Source organism: Catharus ustulatus, chromosome 1 (assembly GCF_009819885.2).
Source record: "Catharus ustulatus isolate bCatUst1 chromosome 1, bCatUst1.pri.v2, whole genome shotgun sequence".
In the NCBI taxonomy this organism is placed as follows: Eukaryota; Metazoa; Chordata; class Aves; order Passeriformes; family Turdidae; genus Catharus; species Catharus ustulatus.
The window spans coordinates 15,426,255-15,444,760 of NC_046221.1; the positions used below are offsets into that span (position 1 = coordinate 15,426,255).

At 39.6% G+C, this 18,506-nt stretch overlaps 1 protein-coding gene across 10 annotated transcripts in view; it reads right to left on the reverse strand.

The window, feature by feature from the left end:
- The window catches only part of SVIL (supervillin), a 99,598-nt gene that overhangs the window by 33,289 nt on the left and 47,803 nt on the right, over positions 1–18,506 (reverse strand). The window contains exons 7-16 of one of the 10 annotated variants that reach the window (XM_033061813.2): positions 13,974–14,057; positions 11,119–12,006; positions 10,622–10,792; positions 9,962–9,996; positions 8,834–8,895; positions 8,326–8,465; positions 7,489–7,584; positions 5,996–6,248; positions 2,912–3,461; positions 1,225–1,444 (exon numbers count right to left, since the gene is read on the reverse strand). In XM_033061813.2, coding sequence (XP_032917704.1) covers positions 1,225–1,444; positions 2,912–3,461; positions 5,996–6,248; positions 7,489–7,584; positions 8,326–8,465; positions 8,834–8,895; positions 9,962–9,996; positions 10,622–10,792; positions 11,119–12,006; positions 13,974–14,057 — 2,499 coding nt within the window. The remainder of the gene's footprint in view (positions 1–1,224; positions 1,445–2,911; positions 3,462–5,995; positions 6,249–7,488; positions 7,585–8,325; positions 8,466–8,833; positions 8,896–9,961; positions 9,997–10,621; positions 10,793–11,118; positions 12,007–13,973; positions 14,058–18,506) is intronic. The other 9 variants (XM_033061823.1, XM_033061875.1, XM_033061839.1 and 6 more) reach the window with 9 other exon arrangements.

The following is an 18,506-nucleotide window of genomic DNA, read 5'->3' on the forward strand; positions in this document are numbered from 1 at the left end:
TCTCCCCCCCAGAATCAGGGATGGTAGATCATTTACCACCTATAAACCAGAAGTTATCAGTCTTAAACCTCATCTGCCAATACAATTGAAATATTTACTGGAGGGGATGGAGATGAAAGCTGCTTGAAACAAAAGAACAGAAAACTGAAAAAGGTAAGTACAAACTTCAACAGGGGCTCTAAGACTGCACAGCTGCTGTAGCTGCCCCTGCACTGCCTTGTGTAAAGGGGTTGACAGGAGTGGTGATGCTCTGTAAATGAGGATGACTCACATACCTCCTAGAAACACATGAATTTAAGAAGCAAACTTTGGAATCGTGTTTTAAAGAAAAATAAAGGTTCAGAATGCATAATATCACACTCCCCTCAGCAAGTGAGGGAATACTTTTACACAGTGAAAGTTTAATCAGGCAGCTCTTTTCGTTTATTGGTTCTGCTTTCACTGCAGAAAGACTGAAGCAAAGATAGGCCAACTAATCGTAATTCCACTCACTGGACTGCTACCAGTTTGGGACTGAGTTTATGCTCTCAAAGTTTTAACTAGGTTAGAAAAACTTTTACAAGTACTACAGCAGCTATTGGCACTTCCATCCTAAACTCCCACTCTCTGCACAAATGCAGGATTTAACATTTTGTTTCAGATCAGAATGATCTTGGGTTGGAAAAAGTATTTCTAGTACTCCCATAAACCTGTCAAACTTACTATCCTTTGAAATGCCCTAGAGTAAGTTCCAAGAAGTCAAAATGGCAACCATGCACTTCTGAAGTAGTGGGGCAGTATCAGAGTCTATCTGTGACATCCTCTACTCAGCTTATTTAAGGGACTCCCGTAGAGCAACAAGAAATGTTTATTAAAATCAACCAGAATCACATTATACCTGTTGTAACTGAAAGCAGAACCTGGAGAAGTATATTGAGTATATGAGTACAAATGTAATTAGAAAATGTATATTTTATAACTTAAATTTTCTGAAATATTCATTGATTATTCAGGCGGCTCTTTCAAAATCAGGTCATCATGTTCTCTTGAATGGCAATTCACATTCACCATCATCTGCTTTATATGCATGTCAGGCAGATTATTTCTGCTGTTAGTAATAATAAAGCCTAATAATCACTATTTAGCTTTTTTAGAAGCAGTTTTAAAGCTTCCTTTTACACCATCACCAATATAATAACTATATTTGTAGGGATAATTGGAAAAAAGAAAGAGAAATTTAAGTACCTTTCCTTAATTGACATTGTTTTGTGGGAATTATCAAGGACATCCTCAGCTGTTTGTGCTTTGCTCTCTCCCATGGAAAACATCTCACAGGAATTCTTATAAAATTTGCCTTCCAATTGTTCAGAGAGCTCCTGCAGTCTACAGGATGCTGCAGCTGCTGTTTGTGAAACTGTCCTCATGGCTGATGTGCTGGTGAGTTCAGAAGAAGGCTCAGCATGGTCTGCCCATTCAAAAGAAAAATGCTGAATTAGTTCTGTTCTCAAAGACACTTTACATTACTAACACTGAAGAAGCAAATCTGTATTTTAAACATTCACATCACATACTGTTCTAACAGGGAGAAACTTGTGGCTGGGCTGGAGCACAAAGATTAATTGTGCTTGCTGCAGGGAGTAGCCATTTGTGCCTGATGCTCACATGAAGCCACAGAATATCATGTTCAACACACAGTTCTGAACTTCAGATGGATGAGGCACAAGCTGCTGCTCCCAATCATCACACCAACAGGAAAACGAACACATGAAAGTGACAGGGAACAAAGAGCAGGGGAAGAGAAGCAGACAAAATTTAAACAAGAAAATTAACTATTTGGTAAAGCAGTTTAATGCTTGAGTAGCATACTAGGACATTTAGTAGCTCAATAGAGGTATTATTTTCCAGGGGGGTGTTAGGGGCTCTTTTGGCTTTGTTTTTTCAAGCAGCAATTAAACCACAGGAAAAAACTGCCTCCATGAAAGACAAATGCACTATTACATTTATCCTTAAAGAAATATAAGTGATCTTCATTTTTCTTTTTGAAATGTCATAAGCACAACACCCCTCTGATATATGACTGCTCCTATTATATCCCAGTCTCCATCTCCCCTGCAGTCATCAAAAGCTAATTGGATAGAATGGATACTGCTTTAGAGGAATACAGGCAGAACTGTACCTTCCTCTCTAGGCCTGTGTCAAGACCATTAAATTCAAAATAAATTAACTTCACAGGACGAACACAAAAATGTTTTTAGTGCTACAGGGTACTGTGATTCTGTCACCCATCACAATAATGCAGAAAACATTTAGAACATCCTTCTAAATTCAACAAAATAGAAGGACTTTTGCAGAGACCAAATTCACTGTTGATTTCCAAAGTACTTTATTTAAAGATAGGCAAGTTCATTTTTAAAGTTTAAATTATGCTGTGCATATAAAAATGTAATTGCTCTGAGAATTTCCTGGTTTGAATTTCATCACCACATTAAAGAGAAAATAATATTAGTTTTGTAAAATTAATTATCTGAAAATTATCCACTCCTAGTTATGGATGCACATATGTAGGTAATTCATAACTATAAATGCATAATAAGGCAAAAATTAAGGGCAGATAATTGACCCCAAGCAGCAAGTTTAGTTTGTTCAGAATTTTGGAGGGCAGGGGAAAGGGCAAAAAAAGAAAGAATAAATCTTAGCTTCAGCATATAATACCACTTCTTCCAAAGTAAATAAATATGAATAAAACTGAGCCATCTTTAAAGACTGAAAAATTGAAAAAATAAAAAATAAAAATTCTATTTGTAGAACTTAATACTTCACTACTTTCTCTACTTCTAAGCAGTGTCAGAATAAGGAAACATAACCAGCCTTGATAAAGCTTGAAACACCATTTGGTGAATGAGACCACATCAACAGCAAGTAATTACCACACCTCTTTGCCAAGTCTTGCTTTTCATAACACTTTCCAAATCCATCTTTTCTTCAAAGGACTGGCCTTTTTTGTCTTCCCATTTACCTTGCGAGCCAGTATCGATTTCTTTCTGTTCCAGAGGCTGAAAAAGTGCTTGTGAGCTGAACAGCTCCAAGCTGCCCTTCCTCAGGAAGCTGTATGCTGTCTCTTTATGGTGGTCTGTTTTTTCAGGAACAGGATGTGTGGTTTCTTCCTCAAAGGAGCTGTACTTTTTAATTTCATTAGCTTCATGTGCTAGAAACCTCTTTCTTTCTTCTTCATGTTTCTTTGATGCTCTTCTGCTTTCTGATGCTTCCACTGAGGGCTGCCACTGCTCTGACTTGTGTGTGCGTTTTCCTGAGTCCAAGTTTTCTGCTGCAGGCTGGAACCTGGTGGCAGCACTCACACTTCCATCAGTCCCTGCCTTCCCAGGCAGGTCCCCAAACAATGGAGCAAGGGCAGAGGCCATCGCTGAAATCGATGTTGCAACTGCAGACGACAGTGGAGCAATCTTTCCACTTTCATTTTGTACCTATGAAGGGAAAAAACAAACAAAAAAACAAACCCAAAACACCCAAATGGGACTTACAAGCTCTGAAATTATTGATTCAAAAAACCAGCCTAATCACATCGGTTCATCACAAGTATGTTCTCATGTAAATATTGTACTCTATCAGTACAGACTAGAACAGGTGAGGAAAGCAACAATGCCCCCGTAATTTGTTTGTAGATGAGTTATTCCACCCAAGGTAAAAACAACTGCACGTGAACAGCAACATCTTTAGTAACAGGGGCTGTGTGTGGAACATGCAACACCACATGTGTCAGTGCTCAGGACCTGCAGCAGTGGGGAAGGCACTAGTTCAGGTTCCAGATGCTGGATGACACGCCATGTGCCCAGGCTAACCCCCTGAGCATCCCAGCAGGACTCATCAGCTCTGGCACAGCTCTGCTCTCACACAGCCCTGCAGCTCCCAGCTCTGGTGACTGCTCAGCACCAGGGAGAGACTGTTCTGTGCTGTCCTAACCCAGACCAGACATTCCTGATGCTCCTGCCACATAAATCACCTTCATGCAGGACTTCTTCAAATATAAACATTGGCTGTCATGAGCAAAGTATTTGAGCCTAAGAAGCATATTAAAAATATTTCCAAATTTATTCTGACTGCCCCCATGGTGGAAAAATTATGTTTTCTACTCTTCTAACATAATAATTTCGTAAAATTTTCCTAGATGCAGTTAAGATGCATTTTTTTCCCTGAAATGCAGAGCTTTCCTTTATCTTCTCCAAAGGAGACAAAAGCTATGAGAGTGACAAACATGCCTCATACACATCTGGAGAGGGTTTTTTTGTTGTTTTCTTAAACTGCAGAGCTAGTGAACTGTGTGCAAAAGGCAGACAAGAACACACCAGTAGGAGGAAATCAGCTCAGAACCGAAAATGTGCATGCAGATTCCATAAAACATAGACAACAGTCATTCATTAAGCAAACTGGAAAGCAGAGCAAAGGCTGTTAGCTCAAAGATTCCAAAGCAATTTTAAGAAAATAGTTACCAGTTTATTTTTTTTCCATTGCATCTATCAGAATTAAAAATTTAAAGGAGATTAGAAAAGTGAATTCAGTTTTAATTACAAGATATTTACATTTTCAAATATGCATTTTGGGAATATAGCCTTAATTATCTATTCTGATAGCTCTCTTTTGCTTCTTCCTAGAAAAACCATATCTGCATCTCAAAACCCCCTCACACTCCAATGAACAGTTCACTATAGAAAGTCTTTTTGAAAATACACTCCCATTGAGCTTGCTTCAGAAGCAACTCTGAATTCATTTGCTAGGATCAGAAAGATGACACAACATGCTTCCTCTGATTTTCCTTGCTTGAGAAGCGTGTTTGCTCTGTGAGTTTGACAAAGTAATGTGACTGTCACTTCTTCCCCATCTGCTTCAGCCCTTTTCCATTCACCACCTTACAGCACCCAAATGAGTCAGTGACACAATCATAAAAGAGACCATGCTGTGACAGTGATTGGCATGTGGAAAGTGAATGGAAAAAGGACTATGTAAGGTCTGGAAATCTTGCTTAAATAAATCTGTCAAGCATTTCTTATTACACTTCATGTGCAAGCAAAGTAGGCATAAAGTACAATTATAATCTATACAGCTTTGCACCAATATGTTTAGAGAAAACCTGCTTTCTCACTATCCTGTTATTATAAAATATGGAAAATGTATAATCATGAATGAAGCATATAGAAAGAAAAGGGTAGGAACTTTCTAACACTCAGATTTATCCAAATACCTAGAAATATAACGTGCACAGGAGTTATGCTTCACTGTTAAAGTGATTTCTTTTAAAGCTGTAATGCAAAGGGACTGCTGTTTCTGCTATTGTGAAGAGATCTAAGAAACCACTTCTGGGCCACCTTTTGCTGAGGCTTTACTGAAAAGGCATTCCTTTGCAGTTCCAATTAGATTAAGTATTCCAGAACAGGAAGACAAATTTCACTGCATACATAAAATAATTTCTCTTTGACTTCCTGAAGTATTTCAGAAGTATTCTGCTTTTAGGTAAAAAAGTACAGATAAAAATCAATGCCTCCTCCCAGAGGAAAATGACAGACTGTGTCCTTACTAATAATGGAAATATATTGTGCTTTCAGGAAAGAGCCTGAAAATTGCACATGACAAAGCTCCAAGATGCCCTGAAAATACACCTAAAGCAAGATGATGTGTTGTCTCAGTTTTTACCCCTTTGATCAGGAATTTACTTTTAGACATCATGTAATACTCAGTGGAAGTGACACACACTGTGAAAGGTACAACTTGCACAAGGCAGGAAGTCTATACACTCTCAAATTACCTAAAAAAAAGAAGAAAACCATACAAAACAATTTGAACCCTTTAGGGAATGTTGCTCCTTAATGTCAGAAGGCTGCTTCCTGACAAACTTTTTCCTCTGTGTGTAGCTCAGAGCAAAGGAAAGGCCAGCCTTTGTGGTATATTAAACTGAAGCTGTTTTCTCCAATAAAAAGCAATGCAGAAGAGCTCTGTTGGCACTTACCTGCTCAACTTCTCCCAGAGTGACTGGCTGAGTCTGGTAACGAGCATTCATCCTCCTGTGCCTCATATCTCCCCGATTCCTCGTGGAGATGGCCCTGGACACTGGCTGAGACAGTTTGTTAAACAAAGCCATCTTTTCTGCCAAACTTAAGGTGGAAGAATCTGGTTCCTCAGACTGATCTTGCCCCATCGCCTCTTTGGCTGCTCTTATCTCCTCTTTAGCTAAAATTTTTTGGTGTGCTGATGCCTGCAAGCTGAAGAAGCAGAATTGGAAATTAGTTTTGAAGAAGACATTGTGAGGTTTTAAAATCTCAACCTGATAGAAGCAGAAGATCTGCATGTGAAGCACAATAGCCAATGTAAATTAGCAGCCTAAGTGGGTATGCAGTGGTTCAACATTGGCATGATGAATTCTAATTCAACAGCTGAAGATTTAAAAAATGTTAACATTTTCAGTAAAGAATTCATTTGTTTAGGACACAACATTTTTAAGAGGGAGCTCAAGATTGAAGAGAGATTTTACAGACAATCTCTATACACAGTACAGAGCTGTGGAGAGACATTTAAGATGCCTCTAAGGTCCTATAGTGCAATTTATATAATGTTAAATTTTATTGAAAGCAATTTGTGGACCATGTATGATAAAAACATTTTAAAAACAGACTTAAACTCCAAGTCAGCACTGCTTTTAAATTAGAATAAATTGCAATGACTCTTCTAATCTGAAGTGGAACAGAATTCAGACAATATTTTGTTTTGAATTATCTGGGATTAATCAACAACAAAAATTAGTTTTGAAACACAGTCCATTGATTTTGAAGATTGACCAATGCTGAAGGCAGACATATTCATTCATAAAAGCTGTAACTGCATTTGTCTCTACAATAATGTATTGTATTCACCTTTACTCTAAAAGATTTAATTGTTCAACTTCTTCCACATTTATGGAATTAGTAGTATTCGGTAATTTATTTTTTTTTCTGTCATGGTCTCTGCTAAAATTCTCTTTCAGAACAGGCAAACAGTATTCTGCAACTTTACCTATAGGTGGTGCAATTTCTTATATTTCCTTTAATTTTGCAAGCTAAAAAAGTATATGTAGAGACAGACAAAGGACATGTACTCCTTGTGAAATCAAGCACTCAGCTGTGCTATTTTCATCTCAGGATGACATTACCATACAAAAAAAATTACAAAAGCAAAGAGGGTTCTGCTGTGTTTGCTGACATGCAAATTAATTTTCTTTCAGGAGAAGAATATGCTTCTACAACAGGTTAAGTGTGGTTAGAAGGGTCCTGAAAACATATGCTTGACAAAAAAAAGAAGCTGCATTGCTTTGTCATGCAAACATAAATGTAGTTGATGAATGTTTTAAATATTTGTTGAAACGAGTATTGACTCGACACATTGAAAAGGCATTCAAGACTTTAAAGATGCATCTGCTATTGAGGAATCTTGTGCTCCATGTAACATGCATGTTTACCCCCCCAGTACCTGGTAGGTTGTACAGTGCTCTTAACTACAGTGGGACTAGGTACTCTTGTCACTACTGTGTGGGTATTCACAGAACGTGAAGCAGGGGTAGTTTCACTTTAAAGAATTGCCAAGGAGGGAAAATTCACAGGGAGAGAGAAGAAAAAAGCATTAAGAAAAGCAATACATTAAGTGTTAACTACAGAAAAGACCAAACCAAAACAAAACAGAAAAAAAACAAACAGCAATAATTTTTAATTAACTGAGTTATCTGATGTGACATTTGCAAAATAATTCCAGATACTTTGAAAGAACTACAAACCTAGAGGAGAAAAGGCTGTCTCTTGAAGTTATTCTTAACCCATGAGTAAGCTACCTTTCAGCTGACCATTAGGTGAACATCCAGTAAATTCACCATTGTTTAATTTCCCCCCTCAAAATGATTTTCCAGGAAAATGTCATGATATATGACCAGAGTGCAAGAAAAGCATTTCCAAAAGGTACCTTTGAGATTTCAGAGTGTAAAAAGTTTTCCCCAAAACATAGATATTCCATAAGAAATTGTGCAGATTTCCCTCAACACAAACTATCTTTTTCACTTGGGTTATGAAACAATGCTATGATTAATCTCGTTTACCTAATCCACAGGTTCCTAAACTTTCTGCCAAATTACAGTTCATACAAGTTATGCTTTACTAGTCCCTCTACTCTTAAAAAGGAATTTCAATATAGTTTCTCCTGTGGCTCTCAAGGCCCTTAGCAATAAATGTTTTCCTCGCTACAAAGCTATAAGCACCACAGATATGGAGCTTATTCCCAGATTTGGAAGCAGGAGCTGGAGTTAGAGCCAAGACTTACGTGGCTGCAATGACCACCTCCTCACTGGTGATGGGCTGGGTGTGAGACCTGTCCTGCAAACGCCGCATCCTCCTCTCTACTGCCGAACTCCTTGTAGGTGGCTTGGGAATATTTTTCATTTCAAATGATTTTTCCATTTCCTAGCAGGACATATGTCATAATTAGAACCATGGAAGAAAAGGTCTGAAACAATACTTTCTTCTTAGCTTTCTTGCATGTAGAGTGAAGTTCCCAAATGCCCATCCCTGAGTTAGAAGCAAGGTGCAGTATGTACATTATGCACTGTGGAGTTAAAACTAACTACACACTTCTCTCTAAATGACATTCTTAAAGCAGGCTTCAGAGCAACAGGTATACTGTGTAGGTAGGGAATGAAGTTAAAAAACAAAAATTATGTAGCTTGAACTTGGTTAACTGCATTATACTCCATGCTAATGCACTTTGGATTCCTTCAGCATCTTGTATTTGAAATGTTTAATTCAACCTATTTAGAAAATGCAATACTCACTCTAAAAAGGAGTCTCTTTGCAGCTACACTTAGTTTGGCTCGGTCATCCAATTTTTCTTCATCTACACAAAGGGAAAAAAGAGGAGGCTGAACATAATGACTCAATCTCATATTGAGTAATTTTTTTTTAATATGAATGATTACAAACTAGCAAATTATCTGGCTGTTTCTCACATTTAACAAAAAACTTATTGTGAACCCAGCTGTGCAAACTTTACCTGTTTTTACATGTATTGCATCAAATGAGAATTCTTGACATGATTTGCAAACAAAAGACTTGTCATCAGGACAGTTCAAGTCATTTCAAGCTAACTAAACAAAATTTGATGAATAATCATACTTATTGCATCAGTCTATGAAAACACATGGACTGAGAAAGTAAAGACTGCCTTAAGGGTCAATGAAGAGTACTGAATATCTATCTTCTACTAGCTGACCATCCTGATTACCACCCTGTGTCCCCATTTCTCAGAGGCTAAATTGGTATCCTCAGGAGCTGAAATCAGCATCCTCCAGATCCAAGAGCCAGCATCTCAGAGCTGTAAGGAATATCAGCTTTCAAATAGCATAAGGCATTAAATCTAAATATAGCTACTCATGAGATTACCTACTTAATTTGTGCCAGACTTGCCAAGGGTGACAAGAGGGGAAAAGGAGTAAGATGGCAGACTGAATTCTGTAATTTAATAACCTGCATTTTGCAACTTCCTTAGCCAAAAACATGTTAGAACATCACTTTCACATTATACTTAACGCTTTCTTTAAATTTTAAGTCCTAGACCAGTGACTAAAACAAACTAATGATCAATTTTTTCCTCAACAACTAGCATATTTATTGTCTAAATTAGGATAAAATCCAAACCACATTAAATTGAAAAATTTCAAGCCATTCTCCACTTGACTCCCATTTGAAGTTTGGTATCCACAGACAGACTTTTGGACAGAAATGAGCTTGAAATCAAGTCTGTAGTAGACATGGCTCAAAGAAAATGGGTATTTCAACTATATATCACAGGTAAAGATATTTTCAGATGGATTTTGTTTGCATTATCAAACAACTCTTTGATTAGAACAAAATAAGACACATCATATCCCATTTATTCCTTGGAAAACAGTGCAGCAACATACCGTCAGCAGTTGGTATTTCTGCATACAAAATTGACCTAGTGAAAAATTATGAAACAAAAAAAGGTTAGCTGGAAACAAGACATCAAAAATGAAATTCAAATTCAATCTGAAGTAGCAGGACCTTAAAGTCTTAAGAGTGGGAAAATTTATCTATTTTTCAAGTTTCAGAAGTGTCCACTTGGGAACATCCTTTAATTAAGCATAAAGGCAAGCAATTGCAGCTAAACTTAAGTAAAGGAAAATTATTTCTAGCTCACTTTGCAGAAAACAAGAGTCTAAGATTTGCTGCCAGCTTTTTAACATAAAATAGGTAGCTTTGGTGGCTTACAAAGAGAGTAAATGATAAAGCAGAGTAAATGAAAAGGAAACCCTTTATATAAAACCAAAAGCATTTAACATTCAAACCAGACAGCTATAAGGACTTTATGATGATTCACTGTTCACTATTTCAAATGGGAGGAATTTGCAACAAATTGGTTTTGTTGGAGAGGGCGGGTGTTAGGTTTCATTTCATAAGAAGCTGTAATAAATACTTGATGGTTTTTAAAGACGAACAATGACCTTGCAAAATGTTTATTCTAATCTATGAACAAATCTTTTCACAACCTTGTTAATATCCACCTGTGCCAGAATGCTACCCAGAGCTATGTACGTGCCTACCTATCTGTCTCCTTTCGTTCTGCTGATGTTATAGGCTGAGTTTTAAATCTCTCAGAAGTCTTTCTATTTTCACCAGGAGTGAAATAGCGCCTGGCCTTTCGTGGCCCTCTTTCTCGGTCCCCATTGGCAGACACAGTACTACCTGCTGTTGACATCTCAAACCGAGATTCACTTTCAAATCGCACGACAGAGAGAGCATAGGAAAGAAAATAGGAGAGAGAAGTAAAACACAGATGTAAGCATCTCAACAACTCCCCAGAGATCACTCTGCATGCTCCTCCATGCGCAGATGAACACATTCCAGCTACCCCACATCGCAACTCGCACTAGCAAGCAGAAGCACAAAAGCAGGATCCAAACCACCTCAGCCTCCAGTACACACTGGTGAGAGCTAAGCTGTGTGCTTTAAGTGCCGAACAACAACTGCTGTTGAGTGGGTGTCATTTTGCCAAGGACGTGCAAGTTTCACACGAAAATACGAGTGAAATGTCACCTACAGTTCCGTTTTCTTGTTGGCATTAGCAGACTCCAGAAAGACATTACGGAGCTGGGCAACAGAGACTTTTGTGTCAACCATGCCAATCTCACCATTTGGTGGATTTGCTTCCATGCTGTCCTTACTTTTAAAAGGCTCTAGCTTAGCAGTCACAGTATAGTCAGACATGGAGCGAGTCAGGACCTTATGCTTGGTTGTTGACACTTTCCAAACAGGAGCCTTTGCCTTGTCAGGCTGCAATACAGATCCGCTCTGTATGTACATAACAGCTTCACTCCTTTCTACGTTCTCAGGGCTCTTAAACTGCTGCTCAGGGGCCTGCCTCTTATTGCATTCCAACTCTCTCTGAACTTCTGAGTTAACTTTGGGCTTGCTTGCAAAGGAGGAACTCCCCACAGGGGTCTCCAAGTCTCCTCCTCCAAAGAGACCTTCGTGGTTCTTCCCTTGCTTGCGAATCTCAGATGGCAGAATTGGCCTTCTGCCTTTGGAAGCCTGTTCACCCTCCAAGGAATCTTCTTCACTAGGTTTTGTTCCGTAACCAGGTGCTTCTTTCTTTTCACTCTCTGGTGCAGCGGCTGCTGAGGATTTTGTCCCGAGGCTAGCACTGTCTGGGGGGAGCAGGCTGCCAGCAGGGGTGTTCGCTGGTTCTTCTGCTGCCATCAGCTGAGCTGTGTGAGCAATGCCAGCAGGCTGGATATAGCCATGGATTGGCTGGCGGACGGAACTGGAGGGCTGGTTTATAACCCTATCAAAGGCGGGCGGCTCTGTTTGAAGAGGCATGTAGTGGGCTGGCACTGGATGGGATTTTCTCTGAGATACTGTGTCTGTGACAAGTTCAGGGCTTCCACGAGCATTTTCCTCTTTCACCAATTTCTCTCTAACTTTTACTCTTTAAGAAAGAAAAAGGATTAAAGCTGTGAACAGCAATACCCAATCTGGAAAGGAACACAGACACCTACTGTGGGTACAGACAGCAACACTGTAGTAAAATAAAAAACAATACAATAAAATAAAGCAATCTTATGATGCAACCCCTTCCTCCCCCCAAGTCTTAGCAGAACACTGCTCAAAAACAGACAAGTGATTCACGGGCCCTTGGACATGCAAGACTCCTGAGAAGGTAACTGTGCAAGCTCTGGGAACATACAGGATGTTCTCCTGAGATCACAAGTGTGATTGCCAAACAGCACATACCCATAGTCACAAACAAACAAGATGATCAAAACTGCTCTTTATACTATCAGAGTGTTGGGTTCAGCCTGCAACTGCAAATTCTACGGGCAGTTGTGTATGCAGTCAGATATTTGAAGACGTCTAAACACTGGGAACCTTATGTCATACCAAGATGTTGTTGCATTGGGGAAAGGGGTGAAAAAAACATGTTATCTCCACCTAGCCCTTCAGATATTTCACCAGAGACTGGTTTACTCATGGCTTTTTGTGTCATTTAAGAAATCTGAAATGTCACATGTAGTGTAACCTGTTTCAGTAAGTAAGAAAAAACGTTGAAAGGGCAAGTCCTAAACCCAAAAGTGAAACTATGGTATGGCTGTTCTCTTCAGAGAGCTTGCAAGGAAAAGGGCATTTAAAAACTGAAACAGGCATTCTGTTTTAAAATGTTTTATTGCATTCTAACATGCAAAACTTGCAAAAAACACTCGTTCCCAAAAGTTACCTTATTTCAGAGTGTTTCCTAGAAACACCTCTGGACTTCTGCAACATCCATGCGAAACAGAGTTTTATTTAACCTTTCTAAACTGAATAGAGCAGCACAATGGGAGGCAAGCACGTGCAGCCAGGGGCAGCCTTTGCTCTGGGGCTATCACTGCAGGTAAAGCTCTCCAGCACTTTTACAGCCTCGCTGAGGCTCACACAGCTTACAGGGCGAGCGTCTGTAGATAACGCACACAGCATTAAAAATGAAAGCCCTGTACTTCCTCCCCTCCCAAATGGGTAGGAAAAAATCATTTTAGTTATGAGGAAAGAGAGAGACTCCAGCTAGGAATCTAGCTCTCTGTCTGAAAGCAAGTAATCCAGCTCAAAGTATGTGCAATTCCAGGCTTGCTACCAACAGACTTTTTGGAGTTTACATCATTAAGAAAAAAGAAATAGTAAGATTTAGGGAAAAAGAGGTAAATTATCTAAGGGAATCATTTGGGATATCAAAAATTATTTGAAACACCAATCTTTCTAATATTTTTGTGCTTGTTACCTCTGAAGATTGATGCACTTGTCAGGGAAAGTTGCTTAAGCACATAAAGTATGTTAAATCTGAAGTATTCTTTAAACGACACATACCAAGCATTGTCCAGAACATCCACACCAATGTTAGTACTGGGTTATAGGCATTACTTTAATCAGGAACATGAAAAATAGACTTCCTGCAATGCTTTTCATGGTGGCCTCAATGAATGTGTTACCAAACCAGGAGAAAGCAGCTGCCTGTAGCTTTGATCAGGATTTTGATTTACTTTTCCGTGTAATTACTTTTTACTTCTCTTGTACCATCTTGGAATTCAAGGAGTTACTTGTAGGAAATGCCAAGATGGAATGGTGTACAGTATAAAAATATGCTGGTTTGCAGAGCACAATCTAGTGGAAACCAGAATGATAGTAGCTGTGGAAGAAGCTTGGGGAATTTGTACTTTTTCATTAAAACACCAATTGGTTCTAAGTTAGAATAAAAGCAGATGCTTCAGAAAATTTCAACAGCTTTTTATTCACAAAAAAACCCCATTTTCACTCTTGCTGCTGTTAAAGGAAAATTAAGGGCAAGTGTTAAATGTAGACAGTAAAAGGAAGGAAAGGGGAGGTTTGTAGTCTGATGGTTAGGCACACAGCTATGTCTTATGATACCTGGAGGGCCAGCTGATAAGTGAAGGTGTGTCCCCTTCCGAATCTTTCTGAAGAAACCATTCAGGTTTTGCTTTCCCTGCACTACTACAGAAAACAGAACTTCAGGTAATTTCTGAGATCTCAACATGTTTCTATTATTTTTCCCAATCTCCCCTCCCCACTGCTTTCTATTTTTGATTACTCAGTTGCAGAGGACTGTTTTAGAAAAGAAAAGCAATGCACACTAATCGAATTCAAAGGTGATAAACTGTGAAAGGAACTATTATATAATCCCACAAACATACACAAAGTATTCTAAATGGTAAAGATTCTGCAGAGGTAACTTTACATGAGAAGTGAAAGCAACTACACAATCTTATTTTTGCATTTACCGGTGTGGGTCAGTTTGTGTAAGGACACCTGAAAAAGTTGTTAAAACCATTCCTTTAATTTGTGATTTAAAGTGGTAAAGATTGCTGCAACCAAAACAAAGTAGTGATAGGAATTGAATGAAGTGAAAAATTCACATGGTTACATCATACTTCCTTAGAAATTCTCAGGAGCATCTGGAACCCCTCTGTCCTCTTGTAACCCTGTATCACAAAGCTTCAGAAATGCCCACCTGGTTAGCACAAACAGGCTGTGCCACTGGGTGACTTGGCAAAGGGAAAACTTAAGAAACAAAGTGACCCCTAGTTTAATCTTGTCTTGACTACTCTGTTTACACTTTGAAGTTGAAAGCATAAAAAGAAAGAAGAGTTTTTAAAAGCTCTGCAGCAGTGCAAGAAAGGGTGGTTGCAGATTTCCTACACAAAGTTTCTCACATACTTTCCTAAAGTTCACTTTCACCTACAATCTCCCAGCAGCAGTAGAACACATAAAATACTTTTAACCTTGCAAACACAGCCTGTCCTGTCAAATTAATGTTTACAAACTCACTCCCCAGAGGTGAAAAGCATCCAGGATGCTTTCCATTACTTATAGCTACATCTGAAAGAACTCTTCCATTGGAGAAGAGCATTTGGGAGAAAACCCCCAAATTAAGATCCAGGTCATATACTCCAATATTTCTCAGCTACTTTAAGAAAAATAGTTGAAAAGGGTCAAATCAACAACTGTTCTGAAGATAACAGTGTATTTGATGTAAGTTTAAATTTGAGAACTCACCTACCGTTGTCATTGAATCCAAATCTATCTTAGAATGACAAACACCAACTGTTGGAGCACCTTCTGTTTTTCCAAATGTTTTTGAATCCCTAACGGAACTGACGAAACAGGAGGCAAAACCTTTTCACAGAACTGACTAGAAGCAGCTATCTGGAATTGTTTTGGAGCACGGGAACTTCCTTCTCTCTTAATGTGTACTTTGGCACATTTTTATAGTGGGCATGGCCCAAGCAGCAATTATTTGTACTTGATCATTCATCCTTTGAAGAGTGCAATCAGAAGAACGTAAGCCACGTTTCGAATTTAATCAGCCATTTCAGGAGCCAAATGCAAGCAATGTCAAATGATACCTTCTCAGTGATGGGTAACTGGATTAATTATTAAATCTTCTTAGTACCGAAGGCACAAAAGCTTTCGTATATATTCCAAAGCAAGATGCAGTTATTTTCCAGTTTAAATTTAACTCAGGAAATTTAAATTCAATGAAACCAATTTTGTAGCTTATATATAATGGGGAACTGACTTCAGAACAGCATTCACCTGAAAAACTGCAGTTAGCCTTTTCTTCCTCTTGTGCAAATAGCCTTATAGGAGACCCACCACAGAGTAGCTTTAAACAGACTATATAGACTCAGTGACTTTTTACCACTCAAAATCAGGGACAAGAGTTTCGGAGAGGTTATTCTTACATCTCTGAATATCATACCAGGGAGAACACACTGGCACTGGAAGTGTCAGGGGTATTAAAGAATGGCAACATGGCCTTTAAAACATCACCTACTGCCTACATGTGTGCCCAAACAAGAGCCCAAACCCTACATTTCAGCTCTTGGGTGCTTTAAGTATTACACCACATCTTGGTGGGTGCAGATGGTTTCCCTCAAAAGACAGACACACAAAAATTAGGGGAAATTTGTTTTATGCAAATAGTGACCCAAGCCTCATCCAGAAAGAAATCCAAAATTAGAGATAATGCAGTCAGCAATTTGTATTATATTATTACTTATTCACAGAATCACAGAATAGTTTGAGTTGATGGAACCTTTAAAGGTGGTTCAGTCCAATCCCTCTGCAATGAGCAGGGACATCCACCTTCTCTCTGGACAACCTGTGCCAGTGTTTTATCACCCTTCTTGTAAAATTTCTTCCTTATAGCTAGTATCAATCTACCTCTCTTTTAGCTCAAAACATTCCTTCTTGCCCTATAGGGAAAGAGGAATGTCCCTGTTACAAAGTCTGTCCCAATCTTATAATCACCTCCTGCAGCACTGAAAGGCTGAAATCAGATCCCCCTGGAGCCTTCTCTTCTCCAGGCTGAACAACCCCAACTCTCTCAGCCTTTCCTCGCAGGAAAGGTGCTCCATCTCTCTGGCTATTTTTGAGGCTCTCCTCCAGACGTGCTCCAGCACTCTATGTCTTTCCTGTGCTGAGGATTACAGAGCCACAGATACAGTATTCCAGGTGGGATTACATGAGAGTGGAGTAGAGGGGCAGAATCACCTCTCAACCTCTGACCATGATCCTTTTGATGTGACCCAGGACACATTCAGATTTCTGGGCTGCAGGTGCACATTCCCAGCTCATGTCCAGCCCCTCATCCACCAGTTCCCCCAAGGTGTTCTTGGCAGAGCTGCTCTCAATCCCCTCAACCCCTGGTCTGTACTGGTACTGCTGGGGCTTGCCCCAGCCCAGGGGCAGGACTTTGCACTTGGCCTTACCAAACCCCTCGTGAGACTCTGATGAGCCCACTTGTCAAGCTTGTTTATGTCCCTCTGGGTGATATCCCATCCTCCAGGGGTGTCAACCACACCACTCAGCTTGGTGTCATCTGCAAAACTGCTGAGGGTGCACTCAGTCCCCTCGTGTCATTGAGGGAGACATTCAACAACCCTGGTCCCCATACAGACCCTTAAGGGACACCACTTGTCACTGGTGTCCATCAGGACTCTGAGCTGTTGACCACTACTCCCTGGATGCAACCATCCAGCCAATTCCTCATCTACTGCCCAATCTATCCATAGTTCTTCAATTTAGAGAGAAGGATGTTGTGGGGGTCTGTGTAGCAGGCCCTGCAGGAGCACAGACACAGACATCTGTAGCCTTTCCCTTGTCCACTGATGTAGTCATTCAACCACAGAAGGCCACCAGATGGATCAGGCAGGACTTGCCTTGATGAAGCTGTGCTGCCTGTCTCAAATCTCCTCCCTGTCCTCCATGTACCTCAGCACAGCTTCTGAGAGGATCTGTTCCTTGATCTTCCCAGGCACAGAGGTGAGGCTGACAGGGCAGTAGTTTCCAGTATCCTCCTTGCTACCCTTTTTAAAGATGGGTGCAATGTTTCCCTTTTTCCAGTCACTTGGGACTTCACCTGACTGCTCATATATCATGGAGATATATCAGCCAATTCCCTCAAGACTCTGTGATAAGTCTAACTGGGTCCTATAGCCTTACTTTTGTTCAGTTTCCTCAGGTAGTCAGGAACATGATGTTTTCTTATAACTGGGAGGCACTTTGCTTCCCCAGTCCCCATCCTGCTCTCCACCCACTCCTGAGGTGTGGAAAGAGAGGTTGCTATTGAGGCAAAGAAGTAGCTGAGCCTTTTCCTTGTCCACTGTTACCAGTTTTGTTTTGACCTTCCCTTTCCAGCTAACATACCTGTACAAGTCCTTGCTGTGCTTTGCATCCCTTGCCAAGTTCAGTTTCAGCTTCACCTTGCCCTTCCTAACCTCACCTCTACACAACTGGCAGTGTCCCTGTGCTCTTCCCAAAGCACCTGTCTCTGCTGTCTGACTGTGCATTTGATTCTTTAATAATTCATGTTGGTGCCTTTCCATCTTTTTCCTGATTTCTCACAACTGGGAACTGAGAGCTCTTTTGCTCTGTGGAAAGCACAAATGGTTGAGTTTATAACAGTTACCTCAATTTCTTAAACACAGTCAACACTGCTCAGCATTATGCACATACATTTAAAATTAAGTTCTAATTTACATAATTTTTAGCTGCAACATCTTAACTTAAGTTTTTACAGTTATTATCTTCTATCTATCCACCTACCAAGAAATTAAAGACTTGCACTTAGAGAAAATCATACTTTTAAAAAATTCTTAGTCACACATTGTTTTCAGTCAGCAGAAGAATTTGACAGTATTTCTATACTACGCTGAGAAATTGTAGTGCAAAATCAGTGAAAACTAGCTTTTTTTTCCTTTTGGAAGAATCTGTTTACCCTATTACCATAGCAAATTTGTCAAGTCTGAAGCAATTCAGCACAGAATTTTAACTCTCCCCTCTGCCCCTTCACACACATATATGTCTGATATTATCTGAAGGATTGACTATCACAGTCCAAAAGGGCTTTTAGATTTTCACATTAGGAAAACAAATCAA